Source organism: Brachionichthys hirsutus, chromosome 8, assembly GCF_040956055.1.
Source record: "Brachionichthys hirsutus isolate HB-005 chromosome 8, CSIRO-AGI_Bhir_v1, whole genome shotgun sequence".
Lineage (NCBI taxonomy): Eukaryota > Metazoa > Chordata > Actinopteri > Lophiiformes > Brachionichthyidae > Brachionichthys > Brachionichthys hirsutus.
The window spans coordinates 13383895-13402883 of record NC_090904.1 but is presented as its reverse complement, the minus strand read 5'-3'; the positions used below and the strand labels follow the sequence as shown (position 1 = coordinate 13402883).

Sequence of the window (18989 nt, the reverse complement as noted above, 5' to 3'; positions counted from 1 at the left end):
TAGCCTCTCTCTCAGTGTGTGTGTGTGTGTGTGTGTGTGCAGACAGAATGTCAGCTTTTGTTTATGGATCGTTTGATCATCTTATTTGCTGTTGTGAACATTTTAGCCATGAGACTATTTTGTAGTTTTTTTCTTATGTGCACCCATGTGGAATCAATTAAAGATTTGTGTTGTGTTGTGTTGTGTTGTGTGTAGCTGTGTGTGTATTTACACGATGCATGAGTGTGTGTGAGTGTTTTGTGAGAGCGAGGGAAAGTTGTGTGTGTGCGTGCGTGTGACGTCTAGGGTGCGGATCACATTCAGCCTGGGGGTAGGAGAACCTATTGTAAACAATGCATCTGAAAGAATCTAGGCCTTCACATCTCTTCTCCTGTGTGTGAGTGTGTGTGTGTGTGTGTGTGTGTGTGTGCAGACCTTCATACAAGGCCATCGGTGGCCACTGAGGAACCCCAGGGCAGGCTGGCCTCTCTGACCGACTGTCTTTGTACCTCCTCTCTCCAGAGGTTTCTTCTATTTGAGGCAAGGAAGAGGAGAAGCAGGAGGAGGAAGAGCAGGACGCTGAGGCCGAGGTGTGAGTGATTGCAGCCATGGCCTGTTCAGCCAGTCCGTAGAGGAACAACCGAGCAGGGGAGCGATCGAGAAGACAGCGATGGCCAACAGGTGGGGCCGTATCCTGTCCAGAGGAGCAAGATGGCAGGAAAGGAATCAGGCTCTGCAAACGAATGATTCATATTATGATTATGATTTATAGAACAGAGGCGCATCGAAAATGTTCTTATTCTAATATCCATAACAAACAACTGTGCTTTTCAAATTCCGGAAAAGGGAACTCCTTTATCAGCTTTTGTCTATCGATTTTCTGGTTGATTGATTAGATCCATTAAGTAACCGTCATCCGCATCAAAATCAAAACCTGAACGAATCCAAAACAACGAGACGAACAATCAATAGCAAATTGATGAGGAAATATCCTGATATCTTTTATTTGGCTCATTTCTACTTACCTTCTAAACAGGGTTTCCCAGCCTCTGAAAAGCAGCAATTTGCTGCTCATATTTTAATATATAATCACTAATAGAACATTCGGCTCAAAAAGAAGCCATTTGAATCACCTTGGGCTTTTAGGATTTGATGCGATGTGTTGGATAAAACTAAATAAATATTATCACAATACAAATGATAATTTAAGGTAATCTTTATTAGGAGTCCACGTATGAATATTTCTGGCCCCAGCCTGATTCTTTTTAGCCCATTGAATCCTAAAATGATTTTTTTCTCTTTTGATAAGGTGCTACGTCCTACTAGGGAGCTGTTGTTGAGTCAGCCATTAGAACAGAATGCTGTTTGACCTTTGCTCCTTCACCTTATTTCTGCTCGTTCAAAAATAAAAGTGTTTTGTTTTCTGAGCTCCTCTGCCTCCTGCGTATAAGTTCTAACTTCTCCTCTTCCTCCCCTCTTCTCCCTCTTCTCCGCTCTTTAAGGATGAAACTGAGGGGAAGGTCATCTTGGCCTTTGCAGGTGGCCCTCCTAGTTGCCGTGGTGACACTTTACTTTGACCCAGTATCTGCTGGCAACCGAAGCCATCGGGGAACGACAGGTACGGCGAGTCTTCCTCTGAAACGCTCTTCCAAACACCACGGGAGGGTAATTACCGCGTCACGGTAAAAGTTCAGCCCGTTTCCCCCGAACCTGTTGATGACCGAGCGTCCTGATCCAGGAGGACGGGGGGATAGAACACAACGAGACTGTTTGCGTTTGAACGCTAACACGCCCCTGTTTGAGTGATGTAACCCATGCAGATACAATGACACTCGAGCTGTCAGCACAAACAGATGAGAGTGGATGCGATCTGATGTACTCAGAGCAGCTGCAGACATTCTGCACCTCAGGGATGACGCTGGTGTCCCCCCCCCCCCCTCTCTGTTTAGGCTCTTCTGTAAAATACGGGTGCGTGTCTGAGCTGGAGGAGGCCGAGTCGGGCCGCGGCGTCTCATCCTCAGGCTCGTAATTACCACGGCCTTCATTAGTATGCGTAGCGCTGCAGTAACCCCTTCATCCAAAGCATCCATCGCTTCACTTATTCCTGGCGCGGTCGATGAAGAGAGACAGAGACCATAGCTGGCGCTGATTTAATAGAGGCCCACGAGCTAAATCTTTTCTCCATCTTTAATTTCCATAAGTCGCGGTGACAGGCCTCCTTCCTCACCAATAAATGACCACCGTTGCCTCATTAATATTTCATTGATGCCGGCTACAGGGACAGTTGTGCTGAGTCGCAACATCCTGCGCCGGGACTTGTTGACGACAACCTCGCATGTCACCTCTTCCTCGCCCTTAATGATGACAATGTCCTTAATGATCTGCCGGGCTCCTGTACTTTCACTGCTCGTGTTTTGCAAGGTGACCTTTATGTGGCACAGGAATGCTAGTAGCATCTGGCCTGTGCATTGAGTAACGCAAAGAGGACGCACCCGCCTCACAACAGGTACGCGACTAATTGCAGGCTTTGAGTGTTGTGAAGGTCGGCGTGGGTCCCCACCCTCCTCTTCATCCACCCTCGATGTGAAAGAAGACGAGTATAAGGTTCTCCGTAACTGGAGGGAGTTTGGGATTTGTTGGCCTGGAAAAGCAGCGCGACAAACACATGGAGGTTTAAGGCTGAGAAATAATTGGGTGTGTCTGAGGATCCGAGATACGTTAGAATGTTCTTGCTGCTGCTTGACTGTCGGGGCTGGAAGCCGTGTTTCCCGTGATGTACCTTTTAACGCCACATGAGGGCTCTAAAGGTTAACGCATGCTCTTCTATAAAAACGTATGTTTTTAAATCAGTCTCATTTGCTCAGTGTTATTTGTCAGAGGCAAACAGTCCATATCAAAATTGCAAAATATAAAATTGGAATGGATTGAATGGCAACAAATCATGCAGACCTGAGATGTCACATGACCGTCCCTTAAAATAACTGGAAAAATGAATAATGTTTTAATTTCTTTGTCATATTCCAGAGGAGTAAAAGAAAAAGAATGAGCTATATATATATATATACACTATACATATATATGAGTAAATGCTCACTCTTATTTTGAGCCAAAGTCCTATTTTTGACAGTTGCATTGAAATTCCATAGCGTTTAACATAAATAAAAGTTCTTTAACGAAACGCTGATCCTGGTTCACAATATTGTCGATCACAAAATTCCCAGCCAGTTACATTTCTTGAATTCCTGTAGTTTTAGTGAGACCTCCTTTGCTCCCATTGGCTGAAAAAAATGAACACCAGTGAATGTGTTTTAGACACAACTGTGCACATTTAGTGTGTCCTCATCTGAGTCCCCTTAAAAATACATGACTAGAATAGCGTGTGTTTTACTGGGGACAGATTTGTTACACAGGAGCGCTCAGTCGGACCAGGGACACGTTATGATAATTAGCATAAAACATGTGGGCCTGTTAAACACTGATAATGTCACCAGGATTGATGGGCTGCTTCGGATCGGCGTGAGGACGAGATAGTGGAACGTCGAGGAGGGCTCGGAAGGCCAGTGAGTCATCTAAGAGGGCAAAAAGTGAGAAAGAAGGAAGGGCTGGGAAGAAAAGGAAAAGTGTTGTTAAACTGAGTGCAGTGTGTTGATTTGCAGTGAAGTTTCAGAGGATGCTTGACTTGGATTCCCACCTCGTCGCTCGCTGTTATGTTGCTCTTTGGAAATGCTGCAGCGTCTTCCTGCCCTCTGCCTTTCATAGCAGTGAACATGCTAGCCATACGTGCATAGAGGAAAGAAATGTGTTCATTTTGCCTCTAAACTATTAACCTTGCATTATTCGATTTGTGTGATGTTGTTTTCTATATAGACGAGCGGTTGCTTCACAATAAGAGCAGCTGGCTTTCAGCTCAACTTGCCAACCTTGAATAGATTTGATCTTTTTAAATTCTAAGTGGTTGTGACTTCCATTGATTTCTCATAAACTTTGGATGTTCAAGGGTACAGTTTGTAGCTGTGATGCATGTTTAAAGACTAACATTTACTGCATGTTTAAACAATATGTTTAATTCATGCACAAATTCCGCCCACGTTCACGCTCATGATCGGTTCAAAGTAAAGGACACCAAATGAACAACAACAAGAAAAATGAACAAAAGATCACTTTTAGAAACTCTTTGGACCGGTCATGAAAGACTTTTAAAATATTCGGTTAAAGAGCGCCTTGGACTTTTCTCATTAAGCTGAAAGGGTAAACCACAAGAAAGGCGCTTTCTTGGAACGCCTCTGAGACCAGCTGGCTTCCCTCCTGCTCCGCCAGCTCGACTTTAGCCTGTAGCAATATTTACTCCATCAAGATTTCAAATGAGCCAACAAAGCTGGACAGATATAAAAATAACCCAAATGAAGTCGGGGGTTTTTATATTCTATTCCTCTCGTTTTCGGGGCAGTTTCAGAAATACAAGCGTCCCTGGCTCGGGTCTCATGGAAGCAATAAGAAAAAAGAAAAAAAAAGAGAGACCTGAGAAACTTGTGACCTCATTATTTTGAGAGGAGGTGAGCCATTTTCGGTTCTTTCATTACAACACCTCCTTTTGTATACGCCTCCATCTCTTTGTTCCTTTCACTAACAAAGAGCCTAGTTCTGAAATTGGGCCAGCTCATTGGCCGGTCTACCCAGTCTGACTCTCATATCTGATACACGTCTGATTAAACCCACTTTGGTATCATTGAGTTAGATGCTCATGTTTTCAACAGTGTCATTTTATTGTGATTATTACTGTTATAATTAATGATGAGTTTTGCCACTTGGTTTCATTCTATTGCAAAATATTTTAGATTTTTTGTTATTGGTAGAGGTAGGCTGTCTGTGTGTGTGTGTGTGTGTGTGTGTGTGTGTGGGGGGGGGGGGGGGGGTCCGGCAGTTCCTCCAGCCTCAAGAGAAAGGAGTGAGGGAAATGAAAGCGGAGGGATGATAAAGGAGGGCTGCCCTCAGAGAGCCCGGGATCATTGATGGGGCTCCCTGGAGAAGAGAACAAACAAACTTTAAATCAGAAAGGATGAGAGGGGCCGTGGCCTGTAGAAATAGAGCCCTCTACAGAATGTGTGTGTGTGTGTGTCTTGTGTGCGTTTGTGTCTCATTGAGCCGAGCCTGAAAAGTTTCCGAGTCTGGGTAAAGTCACGTACGTGAATGAAATCTGAGCTTAAGGTGCAGCGTAACCAAGATTTCTCCAGGGCTGTACAGAGGCTTACAGGCGCTAATGTCGCTAGGAGGGTTTGCTGCACTCTGGGAAATCGTACCAGAGATTCTCAGGAGCGCACGACATGCTTTGGAAGCAACGACAAGGCAACTGGGATCAGTTCAGGAGCCAGAAGCAAAGATTAGACGTACTACACATGTAGCCCGGCAGCTGTGCTTTTTCCTTCGGTGGCAACAAAACCCTCCTCCTTAGGAATTCATGGTTTAATATGCTGAGGGAATTTGAATGTTAGAATAGACACTATTTACTCCACATTAAATCAACATTGTAACATTATCCTCATGCTATTCGAGTGGATGAGAAGAACACACCGTCCAACGTCTCCTGTCCGAGATGAGTTTACAATAGGAGAGAATATTTGAACTATTTGATTGAGCAGAATTAAAATGATCTCAGCGACAAAAAAAAAAAAAAGAGCTTTGTGTTGAAAAGCACTTTAAGTTGAGCCTGTCCTTCTGTCCCATTACTGTCAAGAAGATGTTATAATTAACCAGACCGAGGTCCCCGGGGATGCGTGAAGGCAATCAATGGTGATTAGGTACTGTTTGCACGTTGAAGGTGAAAAGCAATTGTTCTGCAGTGATCTCAAATGAGAGTAGACAATAAATACCGTCAGATAAAAAAAGAAAAAGCAGATATGTGTGACTACGGTTGCAGCCATCCATAGAGAACACACACACACACACACACACACACACACACACGCCTCCATGTCTGTTCTTAACTTAAATCAAGTTATAAAGTGGTAAACGAGCTCAAAGAGATGATTCATTTGTAATTTTCCCTCCTGTTTTGTTTCCATTTTTCTTCTGCACACATTGACAACAATGGAGGTGCCTCCGTGTCCAAGTTAATGAGGCCGCTGGGCTGTGAATAAAAGCAAAGTATCACTAAAGAGTCTTTACTCATGAATCAGCGAGTGTGAGACTGGAAATAAATTGAGTTTATACAAATATAAATAATTCAACAGATTCAGATTCTAATCCTTTGAGAAGCTTTCGTGTCCTGTATTTGATTGTTTATTTGCAGAACACTCCTTATTTTCATTTCAACTAAATTTGATGGAGCAAGAAATAGTCAAAACACCAATAAGGCATCATGAAAGTGTATGAATTTGAAATAATCCCCTTCCTCCCCTTCTCTCTCCATCGCTATCAATCTCTCTCTCTCTCTCTCTCAGTCTCATACCAGGTGAAGCAGGGGACATGCGAGGTGGTGGCCAACCATCGCTGCTGCAATAAGAATAAGATTGAGGAACGCTCTCAAACTGTCAAGTGTTCCTGTTTCCCCGGACAGGTCGCTGGCACCACCAGAACAAGACCCTCCTGTGTGGAAGGTAGAACCCCCACAGTGTGTGCTTGTGAAGCCGAAAGTACAAGAGTCGTGTTGGAGCAATAACGCTTGAAAGTTAAATGGAATGTGTGAATGTTTTAACTATATGAAAACTGCACTGAAATAACATTAAAACCCAAAATGCTGCACCTAAGCAGAAATATTTGAGATCTTTCTCCACAGTTCTGCTTCAGCGCATGTGGAATTCTGTCAAACCTTGAGAACGTGGCTAGAATTCTAAATGATGCTTTGTGGGTCCGGACAGAGCTCAACATCGTTTAGTAATGATTGACACACTGCTGGATTTGACAGGATCAAAGAGGCAAAAAACAAACGTTTAATCATCTTGCATCATTAAAGTGCAAACATCTCACCTAAAGCAGATGAGTACCAGACGGAATTTGAGACATTAGTCAGATAGTTCACCGTAGGGACAGACTGACAGGTTGTGCGCTATTCTAAATGTTCTGGCAAGCTGTTTTCTGTGTTTTGTTTTTTGCTTTTCTTTTTGTGAAAAAAGAAATATATACCAATCATCTTGGAGCACAGACAGAAATAAATCTTTTTAAAAGTGGTTTGAAAAGATGAAAAGCTGAGGGAAAATTGACACCTGGCCTTTTTTTCTTCTTTCGTCATTCATTGAAGAAACAGTCAGATATCAAAAGAGGTAAACCGACAGTTAATGTCTGAAAACATGGAAGATCTGAGTGATAAGCCGTTGTTGGTCCACTGTGGACTCCTGTGTCCAAGTGGATCTGAAATAGTTATGTATAATAAAATGTGTTGTCTGAACATGCAGAGAAATCATGGTGTGAACTCATGACATCACATCGACACGCTGTTCATATCACAGAGCAGAATGACAATCCACAGATCTGTGTTTGTTTGTGTTTGTTCACGCATGTTGCGATGATGGACAGAGGAAGACTGCTGGTTGTTTTCATGGACTTCTTCCATCGGTTAGTCTGATCTGCTCCGGCCCAGGAGGAAATATCCCCATCCCTCACACACACACACACACACACACACAACAGTGTTCCATACAATATAAAATACATGGTGTTTGACACTTTTTAATGCTCAGAGACACCAAACAGAATTTATAAATATGGTTCTGTAATAGAAATCTGTGTTTCATCACTTCAAAATTACATTTGTAAGCAATTAGGAATAATTTAGGAAAAGCCATAAATCAAGTAAATTATATAATATTAAATGCTTTTTGTGCTTTAACAATAATCAAATTTCTCCAGCAACCAAAACTCTTTTTGATTAATTAAATAGCAATCTTTGTTTTTATTTTGCATTCTAATTATTATTTTTGCACATTTTTGGCCTAATTTTTCCCCTTTGAAATATACCATCCCTATTTTTGTCCCTCTGTGCCTTGAACACCCTCCTTAATTGGAGCTTCTACATCAGCACCGACTGACCGCATTCAGCCGGAGAGCTGCTGTTCATGTTCGCGGCCACTAGACGGCGCTTTTCCCATTCAAATGACTGCAGTCTCGTTCAGACCTACTGGTTCATTTCTGCACTCTTTTCATGCAATAAGAAAAGTTGATTTGTTGTTTAACCTCTTTGATGAGCTTCTAGATGGGAACAATTGCTTGATAATGATAAAATCAGACAACCATAGCCAAGATTATTGGCTTTGTAATGAAAGGTGGGATAAATAAGGAATCATGTGAAACCTCAGAGAATACACATTTGCTCCAATGCGTTGCTTTTGTTTGTTCACTTCTCCTTAAAGACGCGGCATAGTTTAGATTATAATGACGCTAATGAGAATCTAATAGACTGGCAGATATTATTCTGCTGCTTAAAACTGTTCAAAGATGAATTCTGTTTCATGGTTTTAGCCTCCGTTTCGTTCTCCCTCCCTCTCGCTAACACGGAGTCACAATTGGACTTCCTTCCATCACACTAGGCATGGCATTTTTAAATTTCTCATTTAGATTTCACCTTCCTGTGTCGCCGCCTCTCAACGCCACATCAGACAGCACTCGTCTCCTGAGTCACCCTTGGACTCTGAATTCACCGCTACAAAGGGCGAATTCACCCGACACACACACACACACACACACACAAATCCATGTAGGCGACTCACACCTTCACTGAGGGAGAGACACAAACACCCCTCTCACTCGCTAACCTTTTCACTAAAGCCAAATGGAGTTCATGGGTAAATGGCTGAAGTGAATATTTCAAGTATTGTGAAATAAGATTCAGTGCTATAGATATTCAAGAAAACCTAAGACATTAGTAATATCCAATAAATAATGAGTAAAGTCTGGACAATGAAATATTTCTGTGTCTCTCAACCATCTTGTCCGAGTTCAGGCAAAATGTGTGTTCACCGTTTGGTTTAACTGCAAAAGCATCCCGATTGTTTTTGTGTGCTTTTTTCCCTCAGTTGGGTTCTGCCCAGTTTCATTAAACTCTCTGGGCTATTTTCAGTTTATCTTTGCCTCCAGAGACTGGATGCATGTCTGTGTCCTCAATAGAAAGCCATCTCCACGTATGTGGGTTACACATCTTTGCTTATAAACATGTTATTAACAATAAGAGCGTTTGACACGTCTGTGCACAGTCTTCCTTAGAGACAACTGGAATCGGTCGGAGTTACTCTTCCACAGGGATTACCCCTCCTACTTTGTAGCGCCTCTTTCAACCACATGATGCTGCTCAGAGAGTTCGGTTTGCTTTAGAAATCATAATGTGAAAGCAGAACCGAAGCAAGTGATAAATGCAGTCATGTTGTGACTCAGTCAGGCTCAGTCAGGTGTGAAAAACGACATTAGCGTCTGTTCTTTTGGTGCCATGACCAGAGCCTCTGCGCTCCCCCTTAGGCAGGCCTTTTCTAGCCGCTGGTCGGATTCCTTGTTGTTGGCCACGCCTTCTTTCTGTTGATTATACATCCCGTGGAATGACATGGCCATTCACAACATTTCCTTTTCCTCCTCATCACCCTCTGTGTGCTGCTGCCCGAGGCTCTCTCTCAGCAATTCATCCCCAAGGACCATATTCATGGTGTACTTGTGGTCACTCCTCCTTTCATTTCGGATCGTGATCTGACACGCTCCAATCCTCACCTCTATTTGTTGGTCTCTGGGTGCTGGACTTTGGGTGGAAGCCTCTGCACATTGTGAGGATTTTTCTTGTCTTGACATCAGTGCCATCTCTTCTCCTGTGGCCTGGTTATTATTCCGGCGTGGTGTGTAAAGACTGGCGGGGCATAGAAATCAATGGCTTTGGCTTATTTCTTCCAGTGAGCAGACTTCTCAGCCCCTGTCTTACTCTCTGGAGCTATTTAGCTGTAGCTGATCTCCTTGCATCCCCATCACGGCAGCGAGACCTGACAGACACAGTGGATGAATGGATTTAGTTTGGTGTCTGATTTGCTGCATTCAGCCACAGACAAACTGCATTTCGGTTTGTTGTTTCGGCACACATTAACCTGCTGTTGTTTACTCCAATATCTGCTCAATGAATGAAAATTTTGGCACTCCGTTTCTGTGTATGCGTGCAACCTTTTCTGCACTTTTTTTACAGTTTCCACATCATGCACGGCCGGATTGTTGGCACGGCAGCGTGAGCCGCTGCAGCAGAGATGCACTGTGTTAGTAAATCATTGTCGAAAGAGATGGATGTTCCTCTCCAACTGCTTCTGCACTGCAGGATCACAGAGCAGAACAGTTACAATGCCTCTGGGTATCCATGCATCTGGGTCTATCACCAGCATCGTGTGTGTGTGTGTGTGTGTGTGAAGGTACATCATATTCATTTTAAATTATTAAGGATCTGGGAACAAGGGAACGGCCATGCTGCTGATTGAGCTTTTATGGCTGACACTTCACTGCATCGTGGGGATTGCGTACATTCTCACACACAAAACACAAAACGGTATACGTGCACAAGTGTTGCACGCTCGCATGTAAAGGACACACGCAGAGATGCAATGTAAAAGTCTGTTTTGCACTGAGCGAGTTCAGACTGCAAACTATTAATGGAGAAATGCTCTGACAGACGTACGCCTCAGTGCACACTTTAGTGCGGCCTGCTTTACATCAAACGGACGACATTTGAATGATACAAAAAGACATGCAGTCATTGAATAATCTTTTGTATTAAAGGCTAATCTATCAGTCGCTACTATGTGACTTGAATGACTTTAAATAAAAGGGTGACAGGAAGTAAGTGAGAAGACTCCTCTGATGTCACAACTGCTGCCTTAGTTTTTACATAAAGATTAATATGAGAGCCATCAGACTGATCAGCCCTGGTTTTGTGTGTGTGTGTATCTTTCATGGTGATTATGGGCATGTTTCCTGTTTCTTGTTTTCACATTTGGCAAGAGGTGGATGATTTGTCTTGTATTGGGTTTGACGTGTTTGGGTCGCAGGTCTTGTGTTCCTCATTAGCACTTTGAGAATACATGGCATGTTCCACCCAGTGAAAGGCAAGCACGCCTTCTCAAAGTGTTAATTGGCTTATCAGGAAGCTGCATAGATGAAGAATATTGTTGTTTATTTCAGTCGAGTAATCTGAACCGGCTATCAATTATATGCAAATATAAAAACAGACTACAAGGATGAGGGGACCTGCAGTTTCAACTTTGTCCACTTGATGTCACAAACATTGCAATGACAATTCAAGCTGATGTTTGGGTGAATAAGCACACAAGCTGACAAATTGGCTGACACACACACACAAAAACAAAAATTAAATGTTGCAACCGCAGCAGGCAACAGGATGAGTGACATTTAGATTGACATGTTGTGATCAGTAAGAAGAGAGACAGAGCTGTAGGCAGCCTCGTGGCACAAAACCTACAGAGACCATATTTAGAGATCCCCAGACACCAGGCGAGAACCTGGGGAATAGCACAGCCTCAATGCCCCGCGCTTCCTAATCACCTGCATCTTAAACTAAGCACTGTGGAGACATTTGCCCTCAGCTGAGGGGTGTGTTCTGAAAGTTTTAGGGAAATGGGTGCCATTTTGGTGCACATTCCATTGTAATGAGAACTTTGATGGAAAGTGTAGAAATGTATGCCTCAGCTGTAACTTTGTTTTAATTAGCCTTCTCGCCTTTTATGAATATAAATATAAACTTGTAATGAGACAGATTGAGGCTTCTCAAGAAATACTTCATGTTCAACACTGTGGATCTTCTTTCCACATCCAGCGCTTGGCATGGTGTTAATTATACAGGTACATGTTGAAAATTCGAGTGGAAAAAACGTACAGTTCCAAATGAGGTAAATCCTTTGAAAAGCAATCGAGTCAGTATTCCTATGCAGTTATTTTCTGCTCCTTTAAGAATCGACCAAAATAATGAATAATTTGTCTTTGTTGCAAAAGTAGTAATTGGATAAATGAGAGGTTCAGGATATAAAAGTGTTTGTTTTCTCTAGGCTACAGTCAGTCACCTGGTTAGCATTAATACTGGCAACAGTGTAACATCTGCTTCTTGCTGGAGGATGGATGCCCCATGTCGACATCGATTCCTTCATCCATAAGATGATTATTTCTTTTGTTTTGTTCTGAACCTGCAAAGTGAGCCCATCGCTACGGCAACTGCATCAGTCATTTTGTTTACGTTGTGCAGTTACCGCTTAAAAGTTCATGTGACTGCGGTGCAGTCATTGCTCCCACTGGCAGGAGAATCTTTATGAAATCCGGGAGTGTGTGTGATGCCACATTAGTTTTAATCTTGTAGTGAGTGGATGTTTGAGAATTGAGAGAAGAACGTCTGGGGAAATTCTCGTTATGACTGTGATGAAACCCAATTTCAATATTGACGAGGGCTTTAAAGCCCATGTAGTGTGAGCGCAGCTTAATGAACATGCTATATTTTGCAGTGTAAAAATGACAAGCTACTGTTATTACAGTTATGTTTTGAAATCACCGCTTCAGTTTTCATATGGATTATGAGATATAACAAAATATAATTGTGTGTATATATATATAATCTTCTCGCTAATTCTTCGCAAAGAAGCAAAATTTAGTGCCTCAAAGGTTCTGATGGAGCCTTGAAAGATGATTCCCCCCCCCCCAGGTTGCCTATAGAATCTTGAAATTATAATCTAAAATTATGGGTTCAGGATTGGAAGCAAACATTATAAGTATATCTGAAAACTGTCTATCTGCAAAGTCATCTCCTTTTTGAAGGACTCAGAAAAAATAGTCCCAGTGGTGATAATCTCAGTTAGTCTCTCTCTCTCTCTCTCACACATACACACACACCTCTGTAATCTTTTCATCATTGACCCGTCTTTCAGTGCCACAGACAGTACCCATGACATCACAGGCGTGATAATTTTCCACCTTGACAGGCAGGTACTTGTGTGTCATATCCGTTTCACCGTCCCAGTATAGCATGAGATAAGCTTCGGGGTACGCTAACTCCATAATAGTGCTCAGAGGCCCTGCCCATTACCTCTAAATAACACTCCCGCAGTGCAAACCGCCATAGTTGACATCATAATGGCCACATTTACGAGCATTACACAGCCATTGGTTTTTAGAATAGCTTATTGCCGGTAGGCTCATGCATCATGACAGTGTGCTCAACATTACGCCCTATAATAGTTATGTGACTTTTTCTACGGCTACTAGGCAACAGAGTGTTTGTTTTACTCTTCTCTTTATGTGTCATCTCTGCCATTGCTTTTGCACTGCCTATTTTCCACTTTGCTTCCATTCCTTACTCACTTTCTCTCTCCTCTCTTTATTTATTTAATCTGCCTCTTTCTCCCGTGGACTCGGCGATTCTCAAACAGACTCTGTCTGCCTCTCCAAAACGCTGCTCATTTCCACACCAGAAGGGCTTTTCCTACATCTTACTTGGCCTCGTCTTCCTCCCTCTCCCCTTCTTCTTCTTCCACAATATTTTCTGTACGATCCTTGATCGGATTTCATCCATGTCTCATTACATTGTACAGTCAAAAGCCCATTCCCTGCCGATATCCTCTCATCTTTTCCCTTTGTAGCAAACAGTTGAAATTCAAATTTCTTTTTAAAAAGTAAACCAACAATACAAATATCAGAGCAATGAATGTTCTCCGATTCCTCATTGTCTTCTCGTGAATTGCGGTCATGATGATTTAGAAGATGGAATTAAGTCGTTTTCCTCCGTCCGTTGACTGTTATCCTTTATGGTGGGTCGCATTATTGACAACATTTGAATTTAAGCTACCGAATAATGACAGAACTCCATCTTTTGACATTTGCATTAACCGTAGATCAGGTCAGACTTCCACGTCGCATTTTATCCACATTCTTCTATGTGGATTTCCTGCAAATTATCACTGTAAAATTTTTTTCATATCATATTGCTTTTTCCTAATCAATCCCTAAAGAGCGAACTCGTATTCCTCATGGTACCAAACACAAGAGAGCCTTCAGATTTACTGAAGTATTTAGTATTGCTTCATTATAATCTTGTTTGCACTCTCTGCATTATGCAATAGAAACAATACTCCGTGGCTCATTGTCTAAATTTGCCTTGTGTTTTACTTATTATTCAAGAAACAATGGAGAAGCAGGTGACTCATTTGAATGATGGGAATCACATGCATGGAAATCACTGTAAACATATCACAGACTGAAAAACGTGACTTGTTCAAAGATGCTGGACGTCAAACTGGAGGATTTGTCACAAGCGCTCTCCAAGGTGCTGAAGCCCCGGGCAGTCGGATCAGCACCGCGGACAGAGCTCGTAGCAGTTACCTCATATAAGAGCTATGCCATGGGCGCTCATGAGGTTTTGGCTGTTGTGAAGTAATTGTACATTTTGCCTGCGGTTATAAAGCAAATTAAAATTGTATCGCAGAATGAATGCGTTACTGAATCATTGTGCCGTTAATGGTGGTGCGTTTGTGCGGCGGCCTCTTCGTACTTGTTTTCACTAATAGAGTTCTCCTCATCGTATCACACCGGTCATTTGATATGTGTCTGTGTCCCGTCCCGGTCCAGCTTCCATCGTAGCTCAGAAGTGGTGGTGCCACATGCAGCCGTGCATGGATGGGGAGGAGTGCAAGGTTCTGCCCGACCTGACCGGTTGGTCTTGCAGCACTGGCAACAAAGTCAAAACCACCAAGGTGAGAATAAAACCAGTCTGTGTTCAAGTGTCTCTATACATGCGCACATTGCTGTCTGTTTAAATGCCTGCCTTCTGTCATCTTTTACTTGTGCCTTACTCAACTTCTAATTTTTAAGCAACGTGGCGAGTAATTCGAACAATGCTAACATCAAAACGTCCAGTGAGGAACACACAGTGTCCAGAAGGAATAAACATGAGCATCAATTTAGCCCGACAATCGTCTGATGTGACTAGAATTTACCACGATCTTTGCTTTCTTTTCTTTTTCTATTAAACGCCTTCCCTTAATTAGTGTCTGGAATTTTTCGTACGATCCCAAATGAAAAGAAAGATCTCAGAAATGCTGACAAAGCAAATGAGCAATAATTTTATAAAAATCAAAGGTTATTTTCATCTTCAAAATGCTAATGAGTGTCGACGGAGCGTTACTCTCAAACATCAATGGCAGAATTATAAAAAAGAAACAGATCTGATCAATAGACATACCCCAAGTGAGCCTTTTTTGTTAAGTGCTCGAACTGCTCCTCATAAAAAGGCAGAAAAAAATCCACTCAGCCTTCCACACAACCACAGAGTCACACCACGTAAAGAAATATTACTCAAATGAGAGAGACTGATTTACATGACTGTTTTTCCTGAAACATGGACAGTTGTATTTAATCAATAATAAGACAGTGAATTTGCTGAACCTGTAACGGAGATGTTTTTTTTTCCGTGTCGTGGGATTTTGCAGGTGTAGTTTCTTCACAGGTGAGTCTAGAAAAAAAAAAAAGAAACCTTTGCGAGGGAAACGATGTAGGCGTCAAACGTGAGATTGTTCGAGAGACGGCATAACAGCACAACATCTGTCGCGTTCATTAGAATGCATTATGGCCGGGGCCTTCCACTGAGGCGTTACAATTAAGAGTCATAATTAAATTGGTGAGTTGGATAGACACAGGAGCGGAGGCACTGCGGGGCTTGGTTACAGGCAGTGGAATTAATGACCCTGGGCTTAACACCAACTCCGGGAGCGATAGGTGCAATTATCCTCATTCTGTCGCTGGTTGCATCCTCTTCTTCTTCTCTCCCTTTCTCTTTGTTTTGTCTCTTCCACCCTGTCTGACTAGCTGATCAGCTGAAAGAGGAACTGGGAGCCAATGACTCACTACATCAGTGGACATTAATTGTGCATTTGCAAGGTGCTTTTGGCCCGGTGAGTGGTTGCCTGGAGACTTGGTTGCAGATGTCGCTGGAGATTTCAATGAGACATTGATTCCCTGGCAACTGCTCGCACAGCCCTGCACTCTCACGCCCGCTGTATCTCTCTTCTTTATCCAGTGTCTCTCTTTCTACCTTTGACCTCCTTTCTCCACAACAGTGTCTCGTTTACCATTATGATCCATATCTGTCATTCTGTTTCACTCCCACGCAGGATAGGTGGGCTGTAGAAAGTTGCCTAGATTTCCAGGTCGAGGTAACGGGATGCCGTTTAGTGAGGGAAAACATCGACACCATACTTTTGGATGCTTTTTCCCCCCCATATGTGCCACATTTCATGATAACATCTGCAATATTTTCCATGCATATCCGCTCAAAACCGTCTAAATCCATCGACAGCTTTTTAATCTTACTGTCCAAATGCAATGTCAGACAGTTGATACACCGTCGATCCCTCAAATCAGTCAGCTAGATGGCAAGCAAACAGTTTCAATTTGGAATATTGTCATCTGACCTCTGATTGGCTTTTTGAAAGTGAAGCCTTCGTCGAGGGAGTGTGAAGTGAGAAACAGTCACTCCATGTAATTGCATGTCTCTGCGACACTGATTGTCTTCTCCATCTGTGGTATTGTTTCTTCTCAAGGTCACACGATAGCAAGAGGGCCACTGAAATCTGAAACTCTCCATGTGGGAAGGATGGATGACTCACACATTTGCTGTACGATGGGGAAATGATCAAGGAAAGGACCAATGTCAGGCTATCCATCACGAAACAACTGGATGATATGTCCTCTTCACAATATACGTGCAGTTGATTAGACGGCGCCACGCTGTTTTTGCTGGGTGTGGAGAACAGTGGCATACAATCATGGACAGCCAGGGTATATCTGGACACAAACGGACTTCATTCCAATAATGGACAAAGCAGAGATTCATCAAAAGACGGTCAATTTCATTGATGGATTGCACATTGGAAAATACATATTTGAGCAAAGCATTTGCAGATGAGTGTGAGATGTGAACTTAAAGCTGTGCACGGAGCGCTGCTGGACCTTAGAGGCCTGCTGTGAATACGTAGAACATATACGCAAGATGCTTGGAAATGATGCGGGAGAAATGAAAGAAATAGAAGCTTATAGCTAGCAAATAGCAAATTAGGATCAAATTGCTCTTGTGGGTCGACTCACTATCACATAAACTGTTTTTTGCAGGATTCATTTTGCAGTTATAATTAGGGATTGCTGTGTAGGAGCATTACAAAAAAATTATGTCAGGTATTTGCACTAGTTGAAAGTATTTGGGAATGTTTGTTTTTCTAGATATCGCCCATCATTTGCTGTGGATGTAACATGAAATTGAAGCTGAGCATTTTGTAAAATATCTGACACTCAAAGTAGATTTTGTATATATATATATACACACACATACACCATGACCCGTTATTCCTGAGTAGTTAATGGTTAAAGATGGCTCAGCAAACATACGGACAGCTTAGCACGATATGAATTTGTCAAATCTTTATGCCCAAGAACCCTCTGAAGCTCAGCCTATATGATATTCAGTTTGTGACATCTCTTATGTTTACTGTCAAAAGAAGGCCCATAAAATGTGAAAACAATGAGGACAAGTCATCTTAATGTTGTTATTTCAGTTTATGGTCTATTTTATCAACCCTTACCAGGAAACATTTGTGCACGTTTATCATTTCACTGCTTATACAATCCCCCTCAGCATCAAGATGGAAGAAGACTCACTGAAATAATTGCCACTGATAATTACTAGTCAACCCTGCGTAAACATGCTTTTCCCCTTCAGGGCTGGTTCATTAATGCGCAACACAACATCGACGAACTGCATGCAACAAACTTGCATACCGGGAGGGTTATGCTTGTCCACCGTCCCCACTCCTCTTTACGATGAACATCTGCCCTTCTTGTGCCGCATATCTCACGAAGGAAGGCGCATCCATTTCTTTCCCACACACTCTTGTTTCACATTCTGTGTCTTTATTTCTCGGCTGCTTGGACTTCTTTTTCAAAATGATTTTTTTTTTCTCTCTAGTAGGTGCAAATCAAAGTGCAGTTCTCGCTCTGCGCTTCATCTGTCTGCTTCCCTGATATGTGGATGTGTTGGGTCAGCGCGCCTAGTTGTTTGCCCACTGGGGGCTGCTCCTGTGCGAATGAGAGCTTTGCTTTCAGACGTGTTGCTTTGTGAGCCAAGATAAATCTGTGGAAGCAGAGCCGCTGCCTCTCCGGCTTCAGTGCCGCTCAGGCCAGAGGGAGCTGGGGGACAGCAGGGCTACCAGTGGCAGGAAGCTCCGATACCTCATTACTGAGAGGCCTGGGCAGCACTGGGCTCCTCTTGGGACCACTGACACAGAATATTTTTAGGCCTACGGTGCAGCACTGCAGTCGCACCACAATTCCCTCTTTCCTTGAGCAGTGCCTAAACTACAAAGGTCCATTTGGATTTGATTACTTTCCCAAATACCTCCCCACACAAGTAAGTACACCAATGCATCAACACTTCATTAAACTTTCAGAAGCCTCATGCATGCACATACTGGAGGAAGACAAAGTGAAATACAGCCAATATAAGACATGATGCCTCCGTTTCCTTTCCTTGCCCCTTCTCCTTCCCTTCGTCATTCGCTCCTTCTCTTCTCATCTCTCCATCTCCCCAGATACTCAGCGTGCTGCAGGAGCAGCCGGGCACTTTGCTCTCTCCACCCAACATTGCTCTGCAGTAGAATCAATATTTGAGAACAATTTGCACTGAGCTGCTCCCTGGTGGCTGGGGTATGACGCTACAGCTCCACCCTCAGCCCCGACCACTCTTAAACCTGCTGAGGCACAGATTCAAAGACCATCTCAGGTCAATGCTACTTAAGGAGAAATTCTGCAAAGTGAATCGCACATGTATTTACATCTGCTGCGTGGGCTGGCCAGACTTGCAGCAGAGCAAGCGCACACGCCGACGCCTTTGCCAATTTAGGCGAACGAAGAAGAGTGAACTCAGAAAGAGCCCTCAAGGTACCTTGGAGGGATTTCTTATTACCATATTCACCTTTAATGAGATGTTACACAGCATGCAAATGTATCAGATGTCAATG

The 18989-nt window shown here is 42.9% G+C and overlaps 1 protein-coding gene across 1 annotated transcript; it reads left to right on the top strand.

The window, feature by feature from the left end:
* Positions 1-649: 649 nt before the first annotated feature.
* tafa4b (TAFA chemokine like family member 4b) lies at positions 650-18626 on the top strand. Its single transcript, XM_068742151.1, has 5 exons — positions 650-660; positions 1482-1597; positions 6417-6572; positions 14551-14675; positions 18561-18626. The coding sequence occupies exons 1-5, from the start codon at positions 650-652 to the stop codon at positions 18624-18626; spliced, it is 474 nt and encodes a 157-aa protein (XP_068598252.1).
* Positions 18627-18989: the final 363 nt, after the last annotated feature.